We start from the raw sequence: 22,453 nt of genomic DNA, 5'->3' as shown, positions 1-22,453 counted from the left end.
AGACAACAGTTAACCATTCGCTCCAAGGTCTTTCCCATACAGTTTGTCAAGGCAAAACTCCAGCAACTACTGGGATACTTTCAGCCCTTTCTTGGTTAGTGAAGAGATATCAAAAACTGCCGCCCTCCAGAACTTCGAAAAGTGGCCTGCCTGCCACATCAAATTGAAACATTGTGAGAGGATTTCCTTTGACGATAGTTTCGAGTTCCTCAGCAGGCTGTATCGGATTTGGTCATGACTGGGTGCAGTACCTCGAGCTGCAGACAGTATTGAATCCGACTCCCACATGGAGAATGGGCAGTTGTTGGACTCCGAACTGTTGGACCTGAAGTCCCACTCATTCCTTTTGATGGTGGCACGGTAACGATGGAACGTTGGATCCTGGCTGGCAGTGGCAGCAGTAGTTGCGAAATGCTCTACCATTATCTGCACAATGTTTCTAGGTGTTGTTTGAAGACAGTCCTGTTTCAATAATGCCGCTACAGGTAACCAACTGCCTTTATTGGAGGTCCTCCTGATGACATCCCATACTGCAGCAGAACAAGTGTAATTGTTGATAGAGCCCAGGAACACTTCCCATGACCTTTTCTCGCTCTCTCTGATGATGTGTTGAGTCTTGGCCCTTGATACGCTACAGGCTGTGAGGTTTTCCACCATTTGGTGGTATTTAAACAGTCACTGAGCCGCACACCTGATTCATAGTACTGAACAGCCCTCATTCGTCCGCCAAGGGCCAAGTGGCCTCCTACTACGACAAGAGGACTTCACGATGAAAAAGTCAGCCATTTGGTGGATTACTCATGTGATGTGGTCCACCCACTCTGGATGCTGTCGCAGCATTCAAACACAGCCAGCTGGCTGAGCAGTGTCCAGTTGGCTCTGCTGATCATCCATCGTTCCTGTATCCTTTCAGGGAGAGCTCCATCCAGTAGGTGAATCCAGAGTGAAAAGTGGTCACTGGATTTAAGGTCATTAGTGACTTTCCACTGAACAGAGTCTGCGAGGGCTGGAGAACAGAAGGAGAGATCAATGACTGAGGATGACCCAGCAGCAGCACAGAAACGAGTGGGAGTGCCTATGCTGAGGACGCTCAGCTTGTGAATCATCCTTAGGTTCTTCAAAACCCAACCCAGAGGGCAAGGAAAGATTGAGCCCCGCAATATATGACAGATATTGAAGTCTCCCAGTAAGAGAGTCAAGGGAGGTGTTCTAGAAGATCCATGAGAGCTTCAGAGTCTATCATATCTCACGAAGCTAAGTACAGCGAGTGAACAGTAAACCTCCAATACACATGGATTTCAAATGCAACTGCTTGTAGGTCAGTAGCCCAAGGTCAAGAAGATGAGTGGTGTGTGTTGTCGACAAACAAGTGAACTCTTCCTTGGCCATATCGCCAGTCAGGTCATCCTTGCAATGGAGGGTATAGCTCGGGAGTATAGGGATACAGACGTTTTAAAATGTGCTTCCTCTATGTGCACAGGAGGCATTCCTGCGCTAGTAATTACAGTTTCTCCACATGTCCTGAGCCCACCAATGTTCCATTGCAGTATGGGAATCTTTTATCATGGAGTTAATACTTTCATCCTCTTTTTCCACTGAGGAGTGGAGCTTGTATGGGGTAAAGGCTTGGTCTTGGGGTGAGATGAGTGCCCCAGGCCAGCATCAAGGTCCATCAGCTCTGAAGACAAATCATGAGAGACGTCAGAGGGAGTGATGTCGACATCTTCAGACTGCTTACTTCCTGTCTCCATCAGCAACTGATTCTTTGCCTCTGACTTCAAGTTTTTGCATGGGGAGGTTTCGGAGCTACAACCATGGATATGGTAGTGGCAGCACTGGGCAGTGGAGCAGACTGAGTGTTTGGCATGACGAAGAACTCCACAACGTTGTCACCGCAGCCATTTTTCAGATGTTCTGGAGGGAAGTATGGATTTTGAAGTAACTGCAGCAGCACAAGTGCATTGGTAATCAAAGGTTCTAGTGCTGACACTAAAAACTTATTTTGTGTAACAGCATTGGGCTTCTGAAATGGCTACTTAAGAAACGAAGCAAAGGAGATAATGAACATGGAGGGCAGCATGGCCTTTACTTCCCCCCCCCCCCCTCCCCCCCCTCTCAACATTTGGTATGCACTTCGTATTTTTAAGTTCATATATCTTCTGTTCTTCAAGATATACGCTGCAGTCCCTACTCTAGACAAGGTGATCCCCACAGCAATTCACACTTTTAAAAGGAGATGAACAAGCAAATCCTTTGTGTGCTGCCTTACCAAATTTGCCCGAAGTGGCTTCTGCCTTACAACCAAGAGTAGCACGCCCAAAGTGCTGGCATTTGAAACAGTGCACTGAGTTGCGGACATAAGACCACATGCTTAAGCAATGGAAACCTGCCTTGACATGCTCTGATAGTTCCGTGCTATTAAAAAGTACATATAAATGAGTCTGACTTAACAAGCTCACCATCCACACTATTCGGTTTACCATGGATATCAACAATGCCTTCTTGGGCCCAATCAGCTTTAAATTCATCTTCGGGAATGTCCACCAGATCTCTGCATGTCATGAAGCCTTTGCTGTAGTTCAAGGTGGTATGGAGCTCATTCCCAATGACATTTTACCCATGGCTATCGGGTATTAACAGACTGGTTGCTTGTTGGGAACTTGAGGTTTCAACCAATACTGTCTCATTTCACAACCATTTGAAAGATTACGATGTACCTACAACCCCTCTATACTCTTCTGAATGTAAAAAGGTGAGACTTTTTTGAAGCTGGCCTCTTTCCTTTTAAGTACTAAAAACACATTCTGACTAGCAGCATGCATCCTGTTACTATACACAAGAATTCTGAAATGTTCCTGAGTCTGGAGGATGGCTACACAAGCCCTCTTGTTAGATTAGGTGTTAGCACCAACAAGGTGCCCAACCTTTGTACTGGACGGAGTAGTAGTACATTCTGAGAGTTTCAGCTCAATCCCACAAGCAGCTTCGGAGATAAGTGCTGACTCAGAGTCCCACTTGCCTGCATAAACCTTATATGAGGCACATCAGTTTCCTCAGAAATTACCCGCTATTAACTGTTCTACCGCAATAGCCATGCATCCCAGCAGCACACTGTACACCTTGAGATTGACAGGTTTTTTATACAGGTTTTTATCATCCTCACGATCCGGACGGTCAAGCCGACATCCCCATTCCCAGCGACACACAATGTTCCCTTGTCACGCTGCATGGTGTTTGCTGAAACATGACCAGAGCTTACCAGTCCCCATCTCAAAAAGCCCAGGGTCACAAAGTCCGTATCCAACAAACAAATGCTGAGCCCGAGGGCAGATGCTCGTACACCTTCAGTGGCAGACGCTACAAGAGATGTGTTGTACACTACAGCATGATTTGCTGTAAAAATTCCATGAATATACTATTCTAAAGCATCAACTAACACACTGTGACATCTTTCAAAAAGATCATGGAGGTAAAATCAAAGAGAATTGAGCTCTTACGGAGGCTTACCTAAGGTCATTCTTGTGAACTGTGATTTCGGTGAACTGTGTTTACCAACAAACCAAGTATTTTGAATTACTGTTTCTGCTTATCTATTAATATGTGGACCATAGAATCTTTAGCACAAGTGAACAAGGGACCAATCTTCTGGATTGGTCTCCAGCTAATATAATTCATCATTGTAATCGATCAGATCCAGTATATGGATTTGTGATGTCATTTAACTTATGGGGACTCAGATTTTAATTGATTTTAGACGTACAATTATAGATAATGATGCAAGGCTCTCTACAAAATCAGCGATGGAAGGAATGTGTGCAAAACACTAACTGGAAGTAGGGTAGGACGACTAGTAAAGACAGGAAAATTTCGTAAAAATGATAACAAGAAAAATAACACACAAAATGGGCAGTTTTTAGAGAGAAAATGGGAAATCCACAGGAGAACTTCATTCTAGTTGTTGTGACTTGCCGATCTTTCAAAGTGCCGCTGCACAGTTATGCGCATCCTCTACATGCAGCACTGTCTGCCAGCCATGCAGCAGCAGCACCACCTAAGCGGCCAGCCAGCCAGCCAGCGGCCGCTAGACTCGGACTCAGTTATGATTTGACTGTTAAAGTGTACACACATCTTACTCTGTTTACTCGATCTTTGACTTTCATGTATTGCGTCTTCCTTGAAATATATTTGTTCAACTTGAAGTTATAACAATTGGCAATGAGGTAGTGATTTTTCTTTTCCATCGTTGACCCACATGTTTCCATGGCTACTTTAGAGCAACTATTGCAAGGTCTCATAGAACAGCAAACACTTCTCACAAATGCGATTCGTGATTTCGTCGCGGCATCAAATGCCAGGCGTCTCTCGTCGTCCTCTCTACCTCCTTTTCCTCCTTACGACAAGACGGCGGAAGACTGGTCTGATTATGAAAAACGTTTTCAACAGGCACTTCTTGGCATTTCATGTCGCGGACAAACAAACATGTAAGTCTCTGTTTCTTTCATGGATTTCACCTCAAATGTATCGGTTGTTGTCGCAATTGGCTCCTTCAAAAGATCCTGTGTCTTTGTCCTTTGCTGAAATGTGTTCACTTCTGTCCATCTATTTTCAAAAGCAGACGCAAGTGGTAGCCTCCTGTGTTGCCTTTTATCGTTCTCAAAAACAACCGAATCAATCCTATCACGCTTGGGCTGCTAAACTTCACGGCCTCAGTAGAAAGTGTCAATTTGTTACTGAAGTTCACAAAGAATCCTACGCCGATTCCATGGTACGGGATGCTATTATCCGACCGGCGCCTGACAAAGAAGTTAGGCAACTTGCCCTTTGGTTGGCAAATCCGACTCTAGATAAGGTCCTGTCCATCGCTCAGTCTTTTGAAATTTTTCGCACCGCTGGAGTGCAAATAGAGGCATGGGGCGACGTCGGGGAAATACAACCTCTGTGCGATGTTGACGAATGGTGTGGCGTGTCCCCACCGGCCGACGTGGCTGCAGTATGCTCCCAAGCGCAGCCTCGGCCTAACCATAAACAAACCTCTAAGAAACTGCAGCAAAACCCACAGCAACTTCCTTCATGTCTGCGGTGTTTTACGAAACATTCATGAGGAGATTGTCCACAACATTGGGCCATGTGTCACAAAAAAAAAGGGGTCATGTGTCATCCATTTGCAAATCCCACCGCATACATGATGTTCATGAACATGACGCTGATTCTGATTCTGTGTTGTCTGTCGATTGTACTTCTTCCCTTTCAGGGAAGTTATTCCTCACTGTCCAAATACTTGGTCGAGATGCTCGCGTGCAGGTGGATACTGGTTCTAAAATAAACAGAAGATTTCTCACTTGGGACAATTTGATGCTGAGGTATCTTACAAATCTGTCGTTCGACCTGTTCACATATTTGTGGTCGACCATAGTAACGTGGAGAATCTTTTTGGTTTCGACGCCTTTCACGTTTTTGGGTTCTCCATAGATGACTCTGTCAATATCGTCTCTGATGCTATTCCTCAGGCTCAATTGGATTTCTTGTCGACGACATTTTCGTCCCTTTTTTCTGCTGGGTTAGGCCGTGAAAACGACTTCGAAGCTCATATCACGCTCAAACCCACTGCTCACCCTAAGTTTTTTCAGGCAAGGCCCCAAGGCCCATTCCTGGGGGCCTTCGTGATCAGGTTAAATGGGAGCTGGATCATCTCACTGCTTCAGCGGTCTTGCTTCCTGTCACTTCCAGTGCGTGGTCCTCTCCTGTCATTGCCGTTGCTAAGCTAAATGGCGATATTCGTCTCTGTGGCGACTTCAAAGCCACTGTAAATGCTCAATGCCTTATCGACACTTACCCTATGCCTTGACCTGAAGAATTGTTCACTAAACTTGCTGGAGGCCTGTATTTTTCTAAACTTCACCTGTCAGAAACTTATCATCAACTTCCTCTCGACACTGCTTCCTGGCAGTTTCTGGTCCTTAACACGCCTTTCGGCCTCTATCAATACCAACGATTGCCATTTGGGGTTGCCAGTGCCCCTGCTCTCTTTCAGCAATTCTTGGAACAATTATTGCTCACTGTCCCTGGGTGTATAAATTACCACGACGACATTGTTGTCACTGGCTCCACCACTGATGAACATCTTCAAAATCTCCGCGCACTTTTTCATGTCTTATAGACTGCCGGTCTTAAGTGTAATCTTTAGAAATCAAAATTTTTTCAGTCATCTATCACGTACTTGGGGTTTCAACTCTCTCGGGATGGTATTCGTCCGCTTCAGCAAACCGTCGCTGTGATCGATGCCCTTCCTCGCCCTACATCTGTTAAGGAACTGCAGACCTTCTTGGGGAAAATAGCATACTATCACAAGTTTTAAGCGTCTGCTGCTTCGGTGGCTCAGCCGTTGCATCGCCTGTTACATACAAACATGCCTTTTCACTGGTCCACAAAGCGATGCGGCTTTCCAGAAATTGAAGACTATGCTGAAACAGGCCCCGTGCCTGGCTACTTATTGACCTAGCCAACATCTTGTTCTTGCCACATACGCCTCTCAATACTGGGTCGGTGCAGTCCTTGCGTACCGTTTTTCTGACGGTTCTGAACAACCCATTACTTATGCCTCCAAAATGCTCACAGATGCCCAACAAAAGTATTCTCAAATTGAAAAAGAAGCTTTGGCCATTATTTATGCTCTTCATAAGTTTGGTGTTTTTCTCTATGGATCCAAATTTCATCTTGTTACGGATCACAAACCACTTGTTTCCTTGTTTCATCCATCAACGTCACTTCCCGACAAGGCTGCACACCGCCTCCAGCGTTGGGCTCTTTACTTGTCTCGTTTCAATTATGAGATTCATTTCCGGCAGACGGCTCAACATGCGAATACTGATGCACTGTCTCGCCTTCCCATGGGTCCTGATCTGGCATTCGATGGGGACGAACTTTTGTGTTTCCACCTGGATGTTGCTGAGCAGCGGGTTGTGGACAGGTTCCCCATCACCGGGGACAGGCTGGCGGCTGCTACGGGTTCTGACCCTACCCTCTCCCGGGTTTTACGCTGTATTCAAAAGGGTTGGCCAGATCGTCCGTCCGCTAAGACTTCTGATCTGTTGCGGAACTACTACGCTTTGCGTTACCGCCGCATGGCTAGGGATGGTGTTATCCTCCTTTCCACCGAAAATGCTTCACCACGTGTTGTGGTACCTGCGTCTTTGCATGCTTCGGTCTTGCACCTCCTTCACCAAGGGCACTGGGGTGTCTCTTGCACAAAATCTCTGGCCCGCCGTCATGTGTACTGGCCCGGCAGCGACTCTGAAATCACACACATGGTCGCTGCCTGCGGCCCTTGTGCGTCACAGGCCACCGCCCCAAAGTCATCTTTGTCACCGTGGCCTTCGCCTGAGAAGCCCTGGGAGTGTATTCATGCTGACTTCGCGGGACCTTTTTTAGGTACTTATTGGCTTCTCGTTACTGATGCCTACTCTAACTTTCCTTTCATTGTCCGTTGCATGTCGCCTACCACCGCGGCAACCAACAATGCTTTAGCATGCATTTTCTCTTTGGAAGGCTTTCCCTCTACTCTTGTTACTAATAATGGTCCGCAATTTGCCTTTTCCGATTTTGCGGATTTTTGTGCCTGTCATGGCGTCATGCATGTCACGGCCCCTCCGTTCCATCCACAGTCAAATGGTGAGGCTGAACGACTGGTCCGCACATTTAAGGCTCAGATGAGGAAACTCCTGACTTCTTCTTCTGCTGATGGTGCACTTCTCCAATTTCTGGCTTCTTACCGTTTCATCCCCACGGGTGACCACAGCCCGGCTGAGCTCTTACATGGCTGACAGCCCCGCACGCTACTTCATCTTCTGTGGTCTTCCACCTCACGGCCGCGGGTGCCTTCGCTTGGCCGGTTCACCGTCGCCGACCTTGTATGGGTACGGAGATATGGCAGGCGGCCAAAATGGAGTCCTGGCCGCATCTTACGACACCGTGGCCAACGCCTGTATGAAATCCAGACGGACATGGGTGTTGCAGTGCGTCATTCGGACCAGCTTCGGCCTCGTGTGCCAGCAACGCCTGTTCCAGATGCCGCTACACCACCTTCGGCTCTATCTGGCGCTTGGGATCCTGGAATCTCTCATTACTCACAACACAGTCCTCTCACCATCATATCAGTGCCAGCACAAGAACTGATGCCACCAGGAGATGTGCCCATGCAGGAACCAGATGACGATCATCTGTCGGAGCAACTCTACTCGCCTCCTTCTCCTATGGACGCGGACACATCGCCCACGTCTCCCGTTATAACAACCGGACTTGCCGCAACGAGCAAATTGGTGCATGGGGCCCCCAGGTGGAGGAGGAGGAGGAGGAGGAGGAGGAGGAGGAGACGAAGAAGAAGAAGAAGAAGAAGAAGAAGAAGAAGAATTAGATTAATTTCAAAATACCAAAGAGGTCATTAAGTGTACCTGGAATTTAGTGGAAAAGCTAGTTTCAATATCAGTGTGAAATGTGGAGGTTGTGAAACATCTCGTGTTACACTGAAGCCAAATATAGAATAAGGTGGTCATTCCCCCACGCTGTACTGAAGCTCTGATGTATTGACAGTGCATTTCAGGAGAGAACTATCTTCTGAAAAAATTTCAGTGTTGTGTGGTTGCTGAGTTATTTTTCTGTAATTGATTAGATTTAAAGGTTTTAACGTCAATTATTTCGTTTTTTCCAGTAATCTCAATAAATGTGATATGTGATGTCAACAAATACAATGTAACTGATAGGCACTTCTCATTTCGAAAATAACTGTGAAAACAATTAAATAAGAAAAAATAAGGAACATGTGGTACTTCATAAATAAAGATACACAAACTAATAAAAGAACTGGCAAAAAAGACACCAACATTGGGAGAAAAATTCGCCAATTTTTTTTATCAAATATGTCCTAAAATAACACAGAAATTGGCAAAATCTCACTAAAATTAGCAAATAATAGCACTACATTTGCAAAACAAAATCACTGAAAGTGGCAAAAATAGTACTGAATTCAGCAAAATTAGCACTGACTCTGGCAACCAAAAATCATCCATAAAATGAAACCATTTTCTCCTCTCTAATGATAGGACACACGTTAAGGACATCTGGGAATAGCTTCCATGGTACTAGAGGGAGTTGCAGAGGGAAAAATTTCTAACAGACGAAAAATATTGGAATACATAGAACAAATAATTGAAGATTTTGATGTAAGTGTTACTATGCTATGAAGAGATTGTCAGAGGAGAGGAAATTATGGTGGGTCACATCAAACCACCAGCCAGAAGACTGTTTACTCAAATATCCTCCCCCCCCCCCCCCCCCCACACACACACACACACAGAATGATAAGCTGACAATCATTTGGAACCTCACCACTAACAAATGTGAGACCATGGCACCAGCACCTTAACCACTCCCTCTCGCATCAGTTCAATTCGTCAGTTATGTTGGTAATAAAATTAAATAAAACGAGGATACTCTCTCTACATACTCTTCGGTTCCTTCGGTGTGCTCTAACACACAAGCAGAAGCTATTATCCTCATATTTACGGTGGGCCTATCATGTATGCATGCATATTTTTATCAATCATACACAAAGACTACTGAATAAAATAAGAATCTAATTTGTGATACCTCAAGTATTTTTACAAACTATTCAAAGAATAATAGAAACATATATGTCATACTAGTGTCACATGTAGAAAATGTGGTACAAGCAATATGTTATCTTACATCTTCTATAGAAATAAATAAATACAGTTGACAGACCTGCTCCACTGACATTTTTAATCTCTCAAGTTCAGTCTGTTCATGGTGAAGTTCCTGCTTCAATTCATCGATCTTCTGCGTAAGGCTGACAACCTCAATCTGTAGCTTTTGACGTCGAGATTCTAAATCTCGAAGTTCTGCGCTGACCGAACCTGGTCATAGAATAAATGATTTAAACACACTGAAAAAATTTGCTATTAAATAACAATAAACAGAATAGAATAGAATTTATTGTCTGGTAACGTACAATTTCAGGCCATTGACTTAATGTACAGGAGACTCGTAAAACACAAAAACTGGTTTACAATGTTCCTTATAATATCAGTAATATTATATACAGTACTGAATAATTACTTAATTAAGCAATTAATAATTTTTCTTCAAAAGTAATTAACTTTTAAAAACCAACAGTCCTAAGCATTTGTTCTCTCCTCTTCAAATTTTCAGATTGTCATTTATGAATTCTTCTACTGAATAGTAAAATTTCTGCATTAGTTTCTCAAATAAGGATTTTTTCAATGTTTCTAAATTTATGTTGAGCAATTCTCTTCCTCTCACTTTGTTGTAAATTTTCACACCCATATAATGTGGAGTTTGAGCGTAAAGTTTTAAATTGTGGGTGGGCAGCATAAATTTATTTCGATTTCATCATGTTGAAAATTATTTGCTACAAATAAATCAGGGTTACAGTGTACAAAGATAATCAGATCATATATGTACAATGAGGGAACACTTAACATACTTAGATCTTTTAGGAGTGGGTGACATTATTTTCTTCACCCTACATTATGCATATTTCTAATGATGTTTTTCTGAAGTTTTAGTATTTGACACATATGGTTTGAGTTACCCCAAAATACAATTCTGTACCTTATTACTAACTCAAAGAAACTGTGATATACTACTTTTCTTATGTGCATAATGGTAGGTAGCATTGTGCAATATCCTCATTCCAGATTCTAGGCTATTTAATTTATTTGCAAGGTACTGTATACGTGATCCCCACGATAGATTTTTATCTAGTTGCATTCCTAGGAATTTCACAACAGCTAGCTTCCTGAAAATCCTGGTTTTTATGACTGACCTGAATATCATTTAATTTTGCTTGTTTTGTTTTGAACTGCATTAATTGAGTCTTTGCCATGTTTAATTTTAACCCATTTAAATCAAACCAGGTATCTAATTTTTCTTAAGTACTTAATACAGTTTGCAGAATTTGATCAGTACTGTCACTTTCAATGATTACACATGTGTCATCTACAAATAAAACTGAGTGACACTCAATATTAAGTGGCAGATCATTTATGTAAAACAGAAACAGAATGGAACCTAAGACAGAACCTTGCGAAATGGTTTTCCACTTTGAAGTATAAGTCCCTCTCTCTGATGATATAACCACTCTGTCTTCGGTTGGTTAGATAGGACTTAAACCATTCTAATAGCATGCCCCTAAGTCCATACTTTTCCAATTTACAGAGTAGCAAGAAGTGATTCGCACTATCACAGGCCTTTGATAGGTCACAAAAAATTCCTGTGTCATGCAGTGAGTTGTCTAGAGATGAGCTAATTTTATCAACAAAATGATTTATAGCAGATACTGTGGTTTTGCCTTTTTGAAATCCATAATGATTTTTTAAAACTATTTTAAATTTTTCTATGAAATTTTGAATTTGTATGGTGACTACCTTTTCAAATATTTTTGATTGTGATGGAAGAAGAGAGACTGGGAGACTGGGCAATAGCTTCCCATACGTTCTTTTGTGCCTTTTTTAAATAGTGGCTTAACTACTGCGTACTTCAGTGTGTCTGGAAAATAACCTCCTTGAAGGGACTGGTTAACTATTGTAGTTAGTGGCTGCGCAATTATTTTAGACACTGTTTTTAACACTTTTCTTGTTATCCCATCCCATCCTGCTGATGTTTTACTTTTTAGTGATAGTATCACATTTTCTATCTCTTTTGCAGTAGTTTTAGTAAATGTACTGAACAATTCACCTTCAAATTGCTCCCTGTTGAAGAAATTAACCTTGTCTGGGTGATCTCCTACATAGCTATTTATAAAGATTTTGTTACATAATTCAGAAATGAGTAGGATTTACACAAGTTTTATGCTCTATCCTGTGGCACCTGTTTCAGCTTTGATCACTGACCATAATGCCTTTGATGTGTTTTCACTATCCTATATAAATCTATTACTTGCCAGTTCTTTGGCTGCCTTTACAACTTTTTTAAAAAATTTTGTAATTTTTTACATAGGTAACAAACTCAGGACTTTTGTTATGTTTTAGTTCCGTAAGTAGCCATGTTTTTCTTGCACTAGAGATTTTTATTCCTTCAGTAATCCACTTTAATTTATTTCCTACTTTTTATGATGTACAATAAGGGGGACAGCAACTTTAAATATCAGTGTCAAGTGTGCTGCAGTTGCACATATACAATTAATGAGAATGACTAAGTTTCAAATTTCATATAAATCAAAACAACTTACTCAATCAAGAAATCAGAAATGTAACATACTAAAAAGTGCTTGAAACATATTAGCTTCAAGACAGTCAAGAAAATTATGCCAGGGCTAAATGCATTATTAAGTTTGTACATGGGCATGTGTTACATCGTGTTGGCATGTAGTACTATGCTTTTGATACACCAATCCCATGGCTCCAACACTTTCAAACAAGTTAATAATGCAATTCTCCACGCCCAATGTTGGATCTGCTCCCTCCCCATTGTGTTATCATTACCTTGTAAAAGCCAGTCAGTCACTGATAACAATATTTTATTGCTTATTGAAAACTATCGAAAACTGATCATCAAAGAATATGACAGAAGAAATTTCATGATCAAGCACACACCTTTTATCCTCAACATTTCTTCAATCCTTAACTTTAAATCAGAAGCTTTCATTGTGCTGAAATCCTCAAAAGCTTCCAACTGAGAGCGGGTTCTATGTACATCGCCATTTGGTGCATTGCTCTCGACCTGAGAGAAAAAAAAAAAAAAAACTAGGATAATGTAACGAAACAACAATCAATGAATAAATGAATCACTCAAAATACCAGTAAATGATTTAAACATAACCATACTGATAAAAAAAATCTTACCTGGTAGTGTTAAATTTTTACCATCCCCCCCCCCCCCCCCCCTCATGAATTCCTATTGACATATTCCACATTAACTTCAGACTATACATCACACACAGGAGATGATCTCAAGACGATATTAATCAAAGAAACCCCAGGTTGGAATATCAACAATGTAGTAAAGATGACACATTAAGTTGCAGGCAGGCAGAATTAAAAGACATATAAGCTTTGTGCCACAGCCTTTGTCAGAAAAAGAAAGTGAAACACACACCATTCATTCATCAGAGGTACAAATTGCCAGAGTTGGTGGTCATGTATGTGTGTGAAGTATGTTTGCTTGTGTAAATGAATGGTGTGTGTTTTCTTTCTTTTTCTGATGAAGGCTGTGGCCGAAAGCTTATGTGTGTCATTTAATTGTGCCTGTCAGCAATTTAATGAGTCATCTTTATGGTAAGTAACAATCTTTTTCTACACTGTTGATATTTCAAGACTACATTGGTAATATTCTAAGAGTTCAGCAAAATAAAAATTTTCAAATTGATTCTCTGACATATAAATTGAATAAAATTTCAGTAATGGAAGGAGCAACACTTCTTTCTGGGCAAGGTTTTGACTCTTATGGCCAATGACAAACAAGCTACACAATAATCAACAACACTCAAAATTCTGTACTCAGCAGAAACGTACCTTACATATCCATGATAGATAGCTTCATGTTCCAATATAATGAAAAAGGAAGTCGCTATTCATCATATAGCAGAGATGCTGAGTTGCAGATAGGCACAACAAAAAGATTGTCACAAATAAAGCTTTTGGCCAGTAACGCCTTCATCAAAAATAGACAGTAGATAACTCACACACACACACACACACACACACACACACACACACAAATGCGACTCATGCACACATGACTGCAGTCCCAAGCAACTGAGGAAACACTATGAGCAGCAGTACCAGTGCATGACGGGAGTGGCGACTGGGTGGGAGGAAGGAGGAGGCTGGCATGAGGATGGGGAGGGATAGTAGGGTAGGGGTGCCGGACAGTGACTTGCTACTGGGAAGCACGCAGTGACGAGGTGGAGAAAGGTAGGGCAGCTATGTGCAGTCAGAGGACAGTAATGTCCTGCCCACTATCCTTCCTACACCTCCCACAGTGGTATTCTGCCGCCCACCGAACCGACACAATATACTTGTCCATCCTTTCACAATCCCTGCTCCCAACCCCTTACCTCATGGCTCATACCCCTGTAATAGACCTAGTTGCAACACCTGTCCCATACATCCTCCTACTAACAACTACTCCAGTCCGGTCACTATCATCATCCATCCCATCAAAGGCAGGGCTACCTGTGAAACCTGTTATGTGATCTACAAGTTAAGCTGCAACCACTGTGCTGCATTTTATGTGGGCATGACAACCAACAAGCTGTATGTCTGCATGAATGGCCACCGACAAACTGTGGCCAAGAAACAAGTGCACCACCCTGTTACTGAGCACGCCGCCAAACATGATATCCTTCATTTCAATGACTGCTTTACAGCCTGTGCCATATGGATCCTTCCCACCAACACCAGCTTTCCTGAACTCCGCAGTTGGCAATTTTCCATGCAATATATCCTATGTTCCCACAACCCTCCTGACCTCAACCTTCGTTTAGTCATTGTCCTCTCCCACCCACCCACTTCCCTGTCCCCATTCCAGCACTACACAGTCCTCATTCCACCCAGTCTTTTATTTCTTGAATGAATTTTATCCATAGTGCATGCTGTTGAACTCCATGACTGTTCCTTTATAGGGTGTAGAAAAATATCCGCTACCAGTCATAATAAAAGGTTATTTATTTGTCACACGACCAGTTTCGGGCTTGTGCCCATCCTCATTCATGTAGATGTTTATACTGTTGGAGATCACTGTATACACTGCATCCAGCAGTATAAACATGTACATGAATGTATAAACACCTGAGGATGGGCGCAAGCCTGAAACCGATCGTGTAACAAATAAACAACCTTATATTGTGACTAGTAGCAGATATTTTTATTTCTCTTCCCCCACCCCACCCCACCTCACCCCTGCCGTCTGTCTAACCTGCTGACTGCACTTAGCTGCCCTACCCTCTCTCCACCTCGTCCCTGCGTGCTCCCCAGCAGCATGTCACTGTCCGCAACCCCTACCCTATTATCCCTCCCCACCCCAGCCTCCTCCTTCCCCCCCCCCCCCCCCCCCCCAGTCGCCTCACCCATCACACACTGGTGCTGCTTCCCAGTGTGGCCTCAGTTGCCTGAGACTGCAGTTGTGTGTGAGAGTTACGTTGCATTGCGTTTGCATTTGTGTGTGTGTGTGTGTGTGTGTGTGTGTGTGTGTGTGTGTGTGTGTGTGTGTGTGGGGTCCATTTTTGACAAAGACCTTACTGGCCGAAAGCTTTAGTTGTGACAGTCTTTTTGTTGTGCCTATCTGAGACTCAGCATCTATGGTGAGTAGCAACTTTCCTTTTCATTACATTGTTACTTCCCATCCTGGATTTTACACTTTTTTGATAGTTTCATGTTCCATGGATCATTTTGCACGAGAAATTGTAATGATGTAGAATAAATTATTTTACATTCACATCAAAAATTAATTTGTAAATATGGTTATGCGACAGACATTTCTTAGGCTTTTTATTTTTTTTTAATTTTAATTTTTTGTTTAAATGTACAGATATGAGATAGTAATTCCTACCCATCACCTTTTACACATTGCAACAATAGAAATTCTTCTATGGAATAGGAGTTGTCAAGGAGAAACTTTTTCAGTTTGTTTTCAAATTTTACTTTGCAGCCTCTCAGAAATTTTATATCACTGGGTAAGTGATCAAAAACTTTTGTTGCAGCACTGTGTTCCCTTTTCTGTGCTAAAGACTACCTTAATGTGGAGTACTAAATCTCACTTTCCCTACTGATATTGTAATTATGTACATCACTGTTCCTTTTGAAATGTTGTGGATTATTTACACCAAACTTCATGAATGAATAAATACACTGTGAAGCAGTAGTCCTAATGCCCAACTCCTTAAACAGGTGTCTACAAGATGATTGTGGGAGAACACCACATGTTATTCTTATAGCACTTTTTAAGCAATGAGGACTTTCTTTCTTAAAGATGAGTTACCCCAGAATATCATTCCGCATGAGATTACTGAATGAAAATATGCAAAAGATGTCAAGTAACCGATTTGTCTCTGCCCAAGATTAGCAATGTTTCTATTTACAAATGTGATGCATACAAATCATATTCCACATCCAATTTTTAGTACATATTTAAACAAAATGTTCTTTCCCCAGTTTAAATTCTCATTAATATGGACACCTGTGAACTTTGAAGTTTCCAGAGACAAAAATGAAATACTAATCTTTAATAATAAGCCAACACTACAATGAAAAAAGAATCAGCTGCAGACAGTTGTCGAAGAGAAAAAAATGAAAATACACACTTCAAATAAAGTTTTGCACCACCCCGGTTCCCAGAACCCCTGAAGGTAGACGGTGACTGTGGATATTGTATCACATAGACAATTCCTCTGACTGTTCAGAGACGTCATTAAAACCACCCAAAGATGTAAACAACCATGCATGAGCAGCATCTACAAGACAGAGTGGGTGCATCAGCCGATCAGTTCCAGCCATCCCACCAGGAAGGAGACACATGCCTCGTGTTGTCTGTATTTCAACCATGCCTAGATGGTCAATACGGTGGTTCAATCGCATCCATACTGTTACTTTGTGCCAGGAAGGGCTCTCAACAAGGGAAGTGTCCAAGCTTCTTGGAGTGAACCAAAGCAGTGTTGTTCAGACATTTAGGAGATACAAAGAGACAGGAACTGTTGATGACCTGCCTCGCTCAGGCCGCTCAAGGGCTACTACTGCAGTGGATGGCTGCTACCTACGGATTATGGCTCGGAGGAACCCTGACAGCAACACCACCATGTTGAATAATGCTTTTTGTGCAGCCACAGGACGTCATGTTATGACTCAAACTGTGCGCAATAGGCTGCATGATGCACATCTTCACTCCCGATGTCCATGGCGAGATCCATCTTTGCAACCACAACATCACGCAGCACAGTAAAGATGGGCCCAACTTGCCGAATGGACCACTAAGGATTGGCATCATGTTCTCTTCACCAATGAGTGTCGCATATGCCTTCAGCCAGACAATCATCGGAGATGTGTTTGGAGGCAACCCAGTCAGGTTGAATGCCTTAGACACACTGTCCAGCGAATGCAGCAACGTGGAGATTCCCTCCTGTTTTGGGGTGGCGTTATGCAGGCCAACGTATACCACTGGTGGTCATGGAAGGCACCATAATGGCTGTACGATACATGAATGCCATCCTCTGACCCATAGTGCATCCATTTTGGCAGTATATTGGCAAGGCAAGGCATTCGTCTTCATGGACGACAACTCACACCCCCATTGTGTACATCCTGTGAATGACTTCCTGCAGGATAAGGACATCGCTCGACTAGAGTGGCCAGCATGTTCTCCAGACATAAACGCTATCAAACATGCCTGGGATAAACTGAAAAGGCCTGTTTATGGACGACGTGATCCACCAACCACTCTGAGGGGTCTACGCCGAATCGCCATTGAGGAGTGGGATAATCTGGACCAACAGTGCCTTGATGAATTTGTGGATAGTATGCCACGACAAATGCAGGCATGCATCAATGCAAGAGGACATGCTACTGAGTATTAGAGGTACCGGTGTGTACAGAAATCTGGACCACCACCTCTCAAGGTCTCGCTGTATGGTGCTACCACATACAATGTGTGGTTTTTAAGAACAATAAAAAGGGCAGAAATGATGTTTGTGTTGATCTCTATTCCAATTTTCTGTACAGGTTCCGGAACTCTCAGAACCGAGGTGATGCAAAACTTTTTTTGATGTGTGTATTACTCACTCAACATCCAGGTTGAGTAGGCATGTACAAGTCCAAATACAGGAATAAAATAAAAGCAATGGAATGATGCCAACAAGATTAAAATATCATGGTGGATAATAATGTCACAAAGGTATATAATCACAATGGATGAAAACAAAATATGGATGGTGTTTTACACAGTTACCTATGAAACTGGAATTACGAAGAAATGCAAAATTTAAAAAACAAAATGCAATTTCATTAAGACAAAGTCCCTGAGCAGTGTTTCATTCTACCATTTCTCTTTCTCCTCCTACTTCTGAGTCTTGTAAATTTCATATCAACAAAACAGACATCTTTCTTGATGCATACAAATTGTATTCCACATCCAATTGTTAGTACAAATTTAAACAATGGGAAGTCCAGGTAGGAATATCGACATTATTATGAAAAGGATAGGCTGTCACTCACCATAAAGATGACATGCCGAGTTGCAGTCACGCACAATGAAAAGGCTGTTGCACATTTAGCTTTCAGCCAGCACCATCCTCACACAATAAAACGCACATACATCCACACAAGTAAGCACACCTCATGCACACATGATCGCTATCTGCACCCACTGTTGTGAAATGCAGTGGTGTTGCATCGAACAGAAACATCAATCTAGAGTGGAGCAGGTAAGGGGGAGGTGTAGCAGAGTAAGAGGAGAGGGGGAGGGGGGGGGGGGGGGGGGATAGGAGCCAGTGCCGCCTGGCAGAATGTGCAGGGTAGCTGGACAAGGCTGCCAGATGCAGCTTCCAAGAGGTTGCAGGAGGAGGAGGCAGGGTGGATTCGGGGGGGGGGGGGGGGGGGGGGGGGGGGGTAAATGGAGAGTGAAGGGTGGATGGAGAGTGGAAAAGGAGAGGGCAGAGAAGGGAAAGAAATTGGTGGGAGCACTGGTAGAGAGTGGCAGAGAATGAGGGGCCCTGAATTGGGAGGAGGTGAAAGGAAAGAGGGGGTGGAAACTGTTGGATGGAGACTGTAGAAACAGTAGGTTACGCAGGTTGAGATCAGGAAAATTTCATAAGTGGAGAATGTGTTGAAAGGATAACACCCATCTGCACAGTTCTGAAAAGCTAGTGGTGGAGGAAATGATGCTGAGGGCCCAGTTTGTGAAGCAGCTCTTGAAATCAAGCGTGTTATTTTCAGCTACATGTTGTGCCACAGGATGGTCCACTCTGCTCTTGGCCACAGTTTGGTGGTGGCAATTAATCCTAATGGGCAACTGGTTGGTAGTGATACCAATACAAAAAGCTGTCCAGCGATTGCAGCAGAGCTGGTATATGACATGGCTGCTTTCACAAACAGGCCATCCCATAATGAAGTGGGTTAAGCCTGTGACAGGACTAAAAATAGTGCTGTGTGGGCAGACTGGGCAGGTCTTACACCTTGGTCTTGTACAGGGATATTGTCCCTGTGACAGGGGGCTGGGATTGGGGCTGAAATAGCAAACTAAAACTACGTTAACGTACTGTTCCAACACCCTCCACCTGATAGTTTTAACGCCCTCTGTCCTACAACACCTCCTCAATTCGCGGTCCCTCATCCTCACTGTGCACCACTCTCTGCCAATGTACTCATTGGTCTTTCTCCTCATCTCTGCCCTTCTTCTTTTCTGCTCTCCCCCTCCCCCTCTACTGTACAGCCTCCCGACACTGCACCTGACAGCCTTGTCGGGCTATCGTCTACCAGCATGCTCTGCGAGGCAGCACTGACTCCCCTGCCCCACCTGTATCCTGCTACTCCTCCCCCTTCTCCGCTCCACTCCAGGTTGCTGCTCATGTCTGATGTGACACCACTGCATTCTCACCAGGGTGGCCAGGGAGAACGATCTTGTTTGTGAGGTGTGCTTGCTTGTGTGAACATGGATGTGTGTTATTTTCTCAGGAAGGCTCTGGCCAAAAGCTAAACGCATAACAGTCTTTTTGTTATGCCTATCTGCCAATCAGCGTCTCCGCTATATGGTGAGTAGCAACGGTCCGTTTCATGATGTTGTCATTATTCCAGCCTGGATTTTCCATTGTTTAATTTAAATGATTTAAGCTGCACATACCAGGAAAGTTCTCAGGAAGCATGACTCAACAGACAAGCATCTGAGTCATCAGCCTTCTGACTGGTTAGCAGGGACACACCGCGAATTCCTCTCCTGTGCCAACCACCTCATTTTAGAGTAGCTATTGCTAGATGTATCCTAAACTCTGCCTTCCTCTACAGCTTTTACTCTCTACAGCTCCCTTTAGTGCCATGAATGTTATTCCTCGACATCTTAAGTGATATCCTACCATCCTGTTCCTTCTTCTCGTAAGTGTTTCCTGTATCACCCTTTCCTTGAAAATTCTGCAAGTAAGTTCTTCAATCCTTACCTTATCATTCCATTATTTTTCAATATTCTTCTGTAGCACCACATTTCAAATCATTTGATTCTCTTCTGTTCAGGTTTTCCCACAATCCATGTTCCACTACCATATAATGCTGTACTCCATACATACATTCTCAAAAACTTCTTCCTCAAACTAATGCCTATATCTGATACCAGTAATCTTTTCCTGGCCAGGAATACCCTTTCTGCCAGTGCTAGACTGCTTTTTATTTCCTCCTTGCTCTACAATATTGATTATTTTGCTGCCTAGATAGCAGAATTCGTTAGCCTTGTCTTCTTGATGCCCAATCTGGGGTTATGTTTCTCACTCTTCTCATTTCTGCTACTTCTCATTACTTTCACATTTCTTCGATTCACTCTCAGTTCACATTCTGCAATTCTTCTTCACTTTCACTGAGGATAGCAACATCACCAGCAAATCTTATCATTGATATCCTTTCACCTTGAATTTTAATCCTACTTTTAAACTTTTATTTTATTTCTGTCAGCACTTCTTCCAAGAATAGACTGAATAGCAAGGGCGAACAGCTATATCCCTACTTTACACCCTTTTTAATCCAAGCACTTCATTCCTGCTCTTCCACTCTTCTTGTTCCCTCTTGGTTGTTTTACATATTGTACAGTATATTACCCATATTTTGCTATAGCTTATCCCTATCTTTCTCAGAATTTTGAGCATCTTGTACCATTTTACATTGTTAAATGGTTTTTCCATGTTGACAATTCCTATGAATGTGTTTATTTTTCTTCAATCTTGCTGCCATTATCAACCGTAATATCAGAACTGCCACTAGCGTCTTTACCTTCCTAAGGCCACACTGATACCACCTAACAGATCAATTTTCTTTTCCATTCTTGTCAGCAACTTGGATGCATCAGCTGTTACACTAATTGTGCAATAATTCTCACAGTTTCAGATCTTGAAATTTTCAAAATTGTGTGGATGATCTTTTTCCAAAAGTCTGATGGTATATCACCAGTCTCAAACATTCTATACACCAATGTGAATGGTCATTTTGTTGCCACTTCATCCAATGATTCTAGGAATATCAGTGAAATATTCTCTATACCTACTGACTTATTTGATCCTAAGTCATCCAAAGCTCTTTGAAATTCTGATTCTAATACTGGATCCTGTGTCTTTTCCCTGTTGATTCCATTTCTTCTTCTATCATTTCATCAGACAGATCCTCCCCACCACAGAGGACTTCAGTGTACTCTTTCCACCTATCTGTTCTCTCCTCTGCATTTAACAGTGGAGTTTCTATTGCACTCTTAATGTTACCACCCTTGCTCTTAATTTCACCAAAGGCTGTTTTGATTTTTCTATGTGCTAAGTCAATCCTTACAACAATCATTTCTTTTTCAATTTCTTCACCCTTTTCATGCAGCCATTTTGTCTTAGCTTCCCTGCACTTCCTATTTATTTCATTCATAAGTGACTCGTATTTCTTTGTTCCTGAATTTCTCTTAACATGTTTGTACTTCTTTCTTTCATCAATTCACTGAAGTGTTTCTTCTGTTACCCACAGTTTCTTTGCTGTTTTCTTCCTTGTAAATATGTTTTTCTACCTCAACTTCCACGATTGTTCTTTTTAGAGATGTCCATTCCTCTTCTTCATTCCTTACGATTTCTGCATCTCACTTCTTTGTGTGTTGACTCCTGCTGACTAGTCTCTTAAACTTCAGGCTACTCTTATCATTGCTAAATTGTGATCCAAGTCTGTATCTGCTCTTGGGTATGCCTTATAATCCAATACCTGACTTCGGAACCTCTGCCTGACCATGGTGTAAAGTAAGTGGAATCTCCTGGCCTTTTCCAAGTATATCTCCTGCTCTTGTAATTCTTGAACAGATTATTCATTGTTACCAGCTGAAATTTATTGCAGGACTCAATTAGTCTTTCTACTTTCTTATTCACACAACCAAGCCCATATTTCCCATAAGTCTTTCTTCTACTCATCCTCCTGCAACTGCATTCCAGTCCTCCATGGTTATTAGATTTTCACCTCCCTTTACATACTGAATTAATCATTCAATATCTTTATATAGAAACTGCAAAAAGATGGGAATTTAAGGAGATGGGATCTGGATAAATTGAAAGAACCAGAGGTTGTACAGAGTTTCAAGGAGAGCATAAGGGAACAATTGACAGGAATGGGGGAAAGAAATACAGTAGAAGAAGAATGGGTAGCTTTGAGGGATGAAGTAGTGAAGGCAGCAGAGGATAAAGTAGGTAAAAAGACAAGGGCTGCTAGAAATC

At 42.5% G+C, this 22,453-nt stretch overlaps 1 protein-coding gene across 1 annotated transcript in view; it reads right to left on the bottom strand.

Moving 5' to 3' along the window:
• The window catches only part of LOC124777139 (exostosin-3), a 150,544-nt gene that overhangs the window by 106,353 nt on the left and 21,738 nt on the right, over positions 1–22,453 (bottom strand). The window contains exons 3-4 of the mRNA XM_047252433.1: positions 12,630–12,756; positions 9,778–9,929 (exon numbers count right to left, since the gene is read on the bottom strand). Of these exons, the coding sequence (XP_047108389.1) occupies positions 9,778–9,929; positions 12,630–12,756 (279 nt within the window). The remainder of the gene's footprint in view (positions 1–9,777; positions 9,930–12,629; positions 12,757–22,453) is intronic.

This window comes from Schistocerca piceifrons, chromosome 2 (genome assembly GCF_021461385.2).
Source record: "Schistocerca piceifrons isolate TAMUIC-IGC-003096 chromosome 2, iqSchPice1.1, whole genome shotgun sequence".
Taxonomy (NCBI): domain Eukaryota; kingdom Metazoa; phylum Arthropoda; class Insecta; order Orthoptera; family Acrididae; genus Schistocerca; species Schistocerca piceifrons.
The sequence above is the reverse complement of the archived record's forward strand: the minus strand, read 5'-3'. Positions and strand labels throughout refer to the sequence as shown.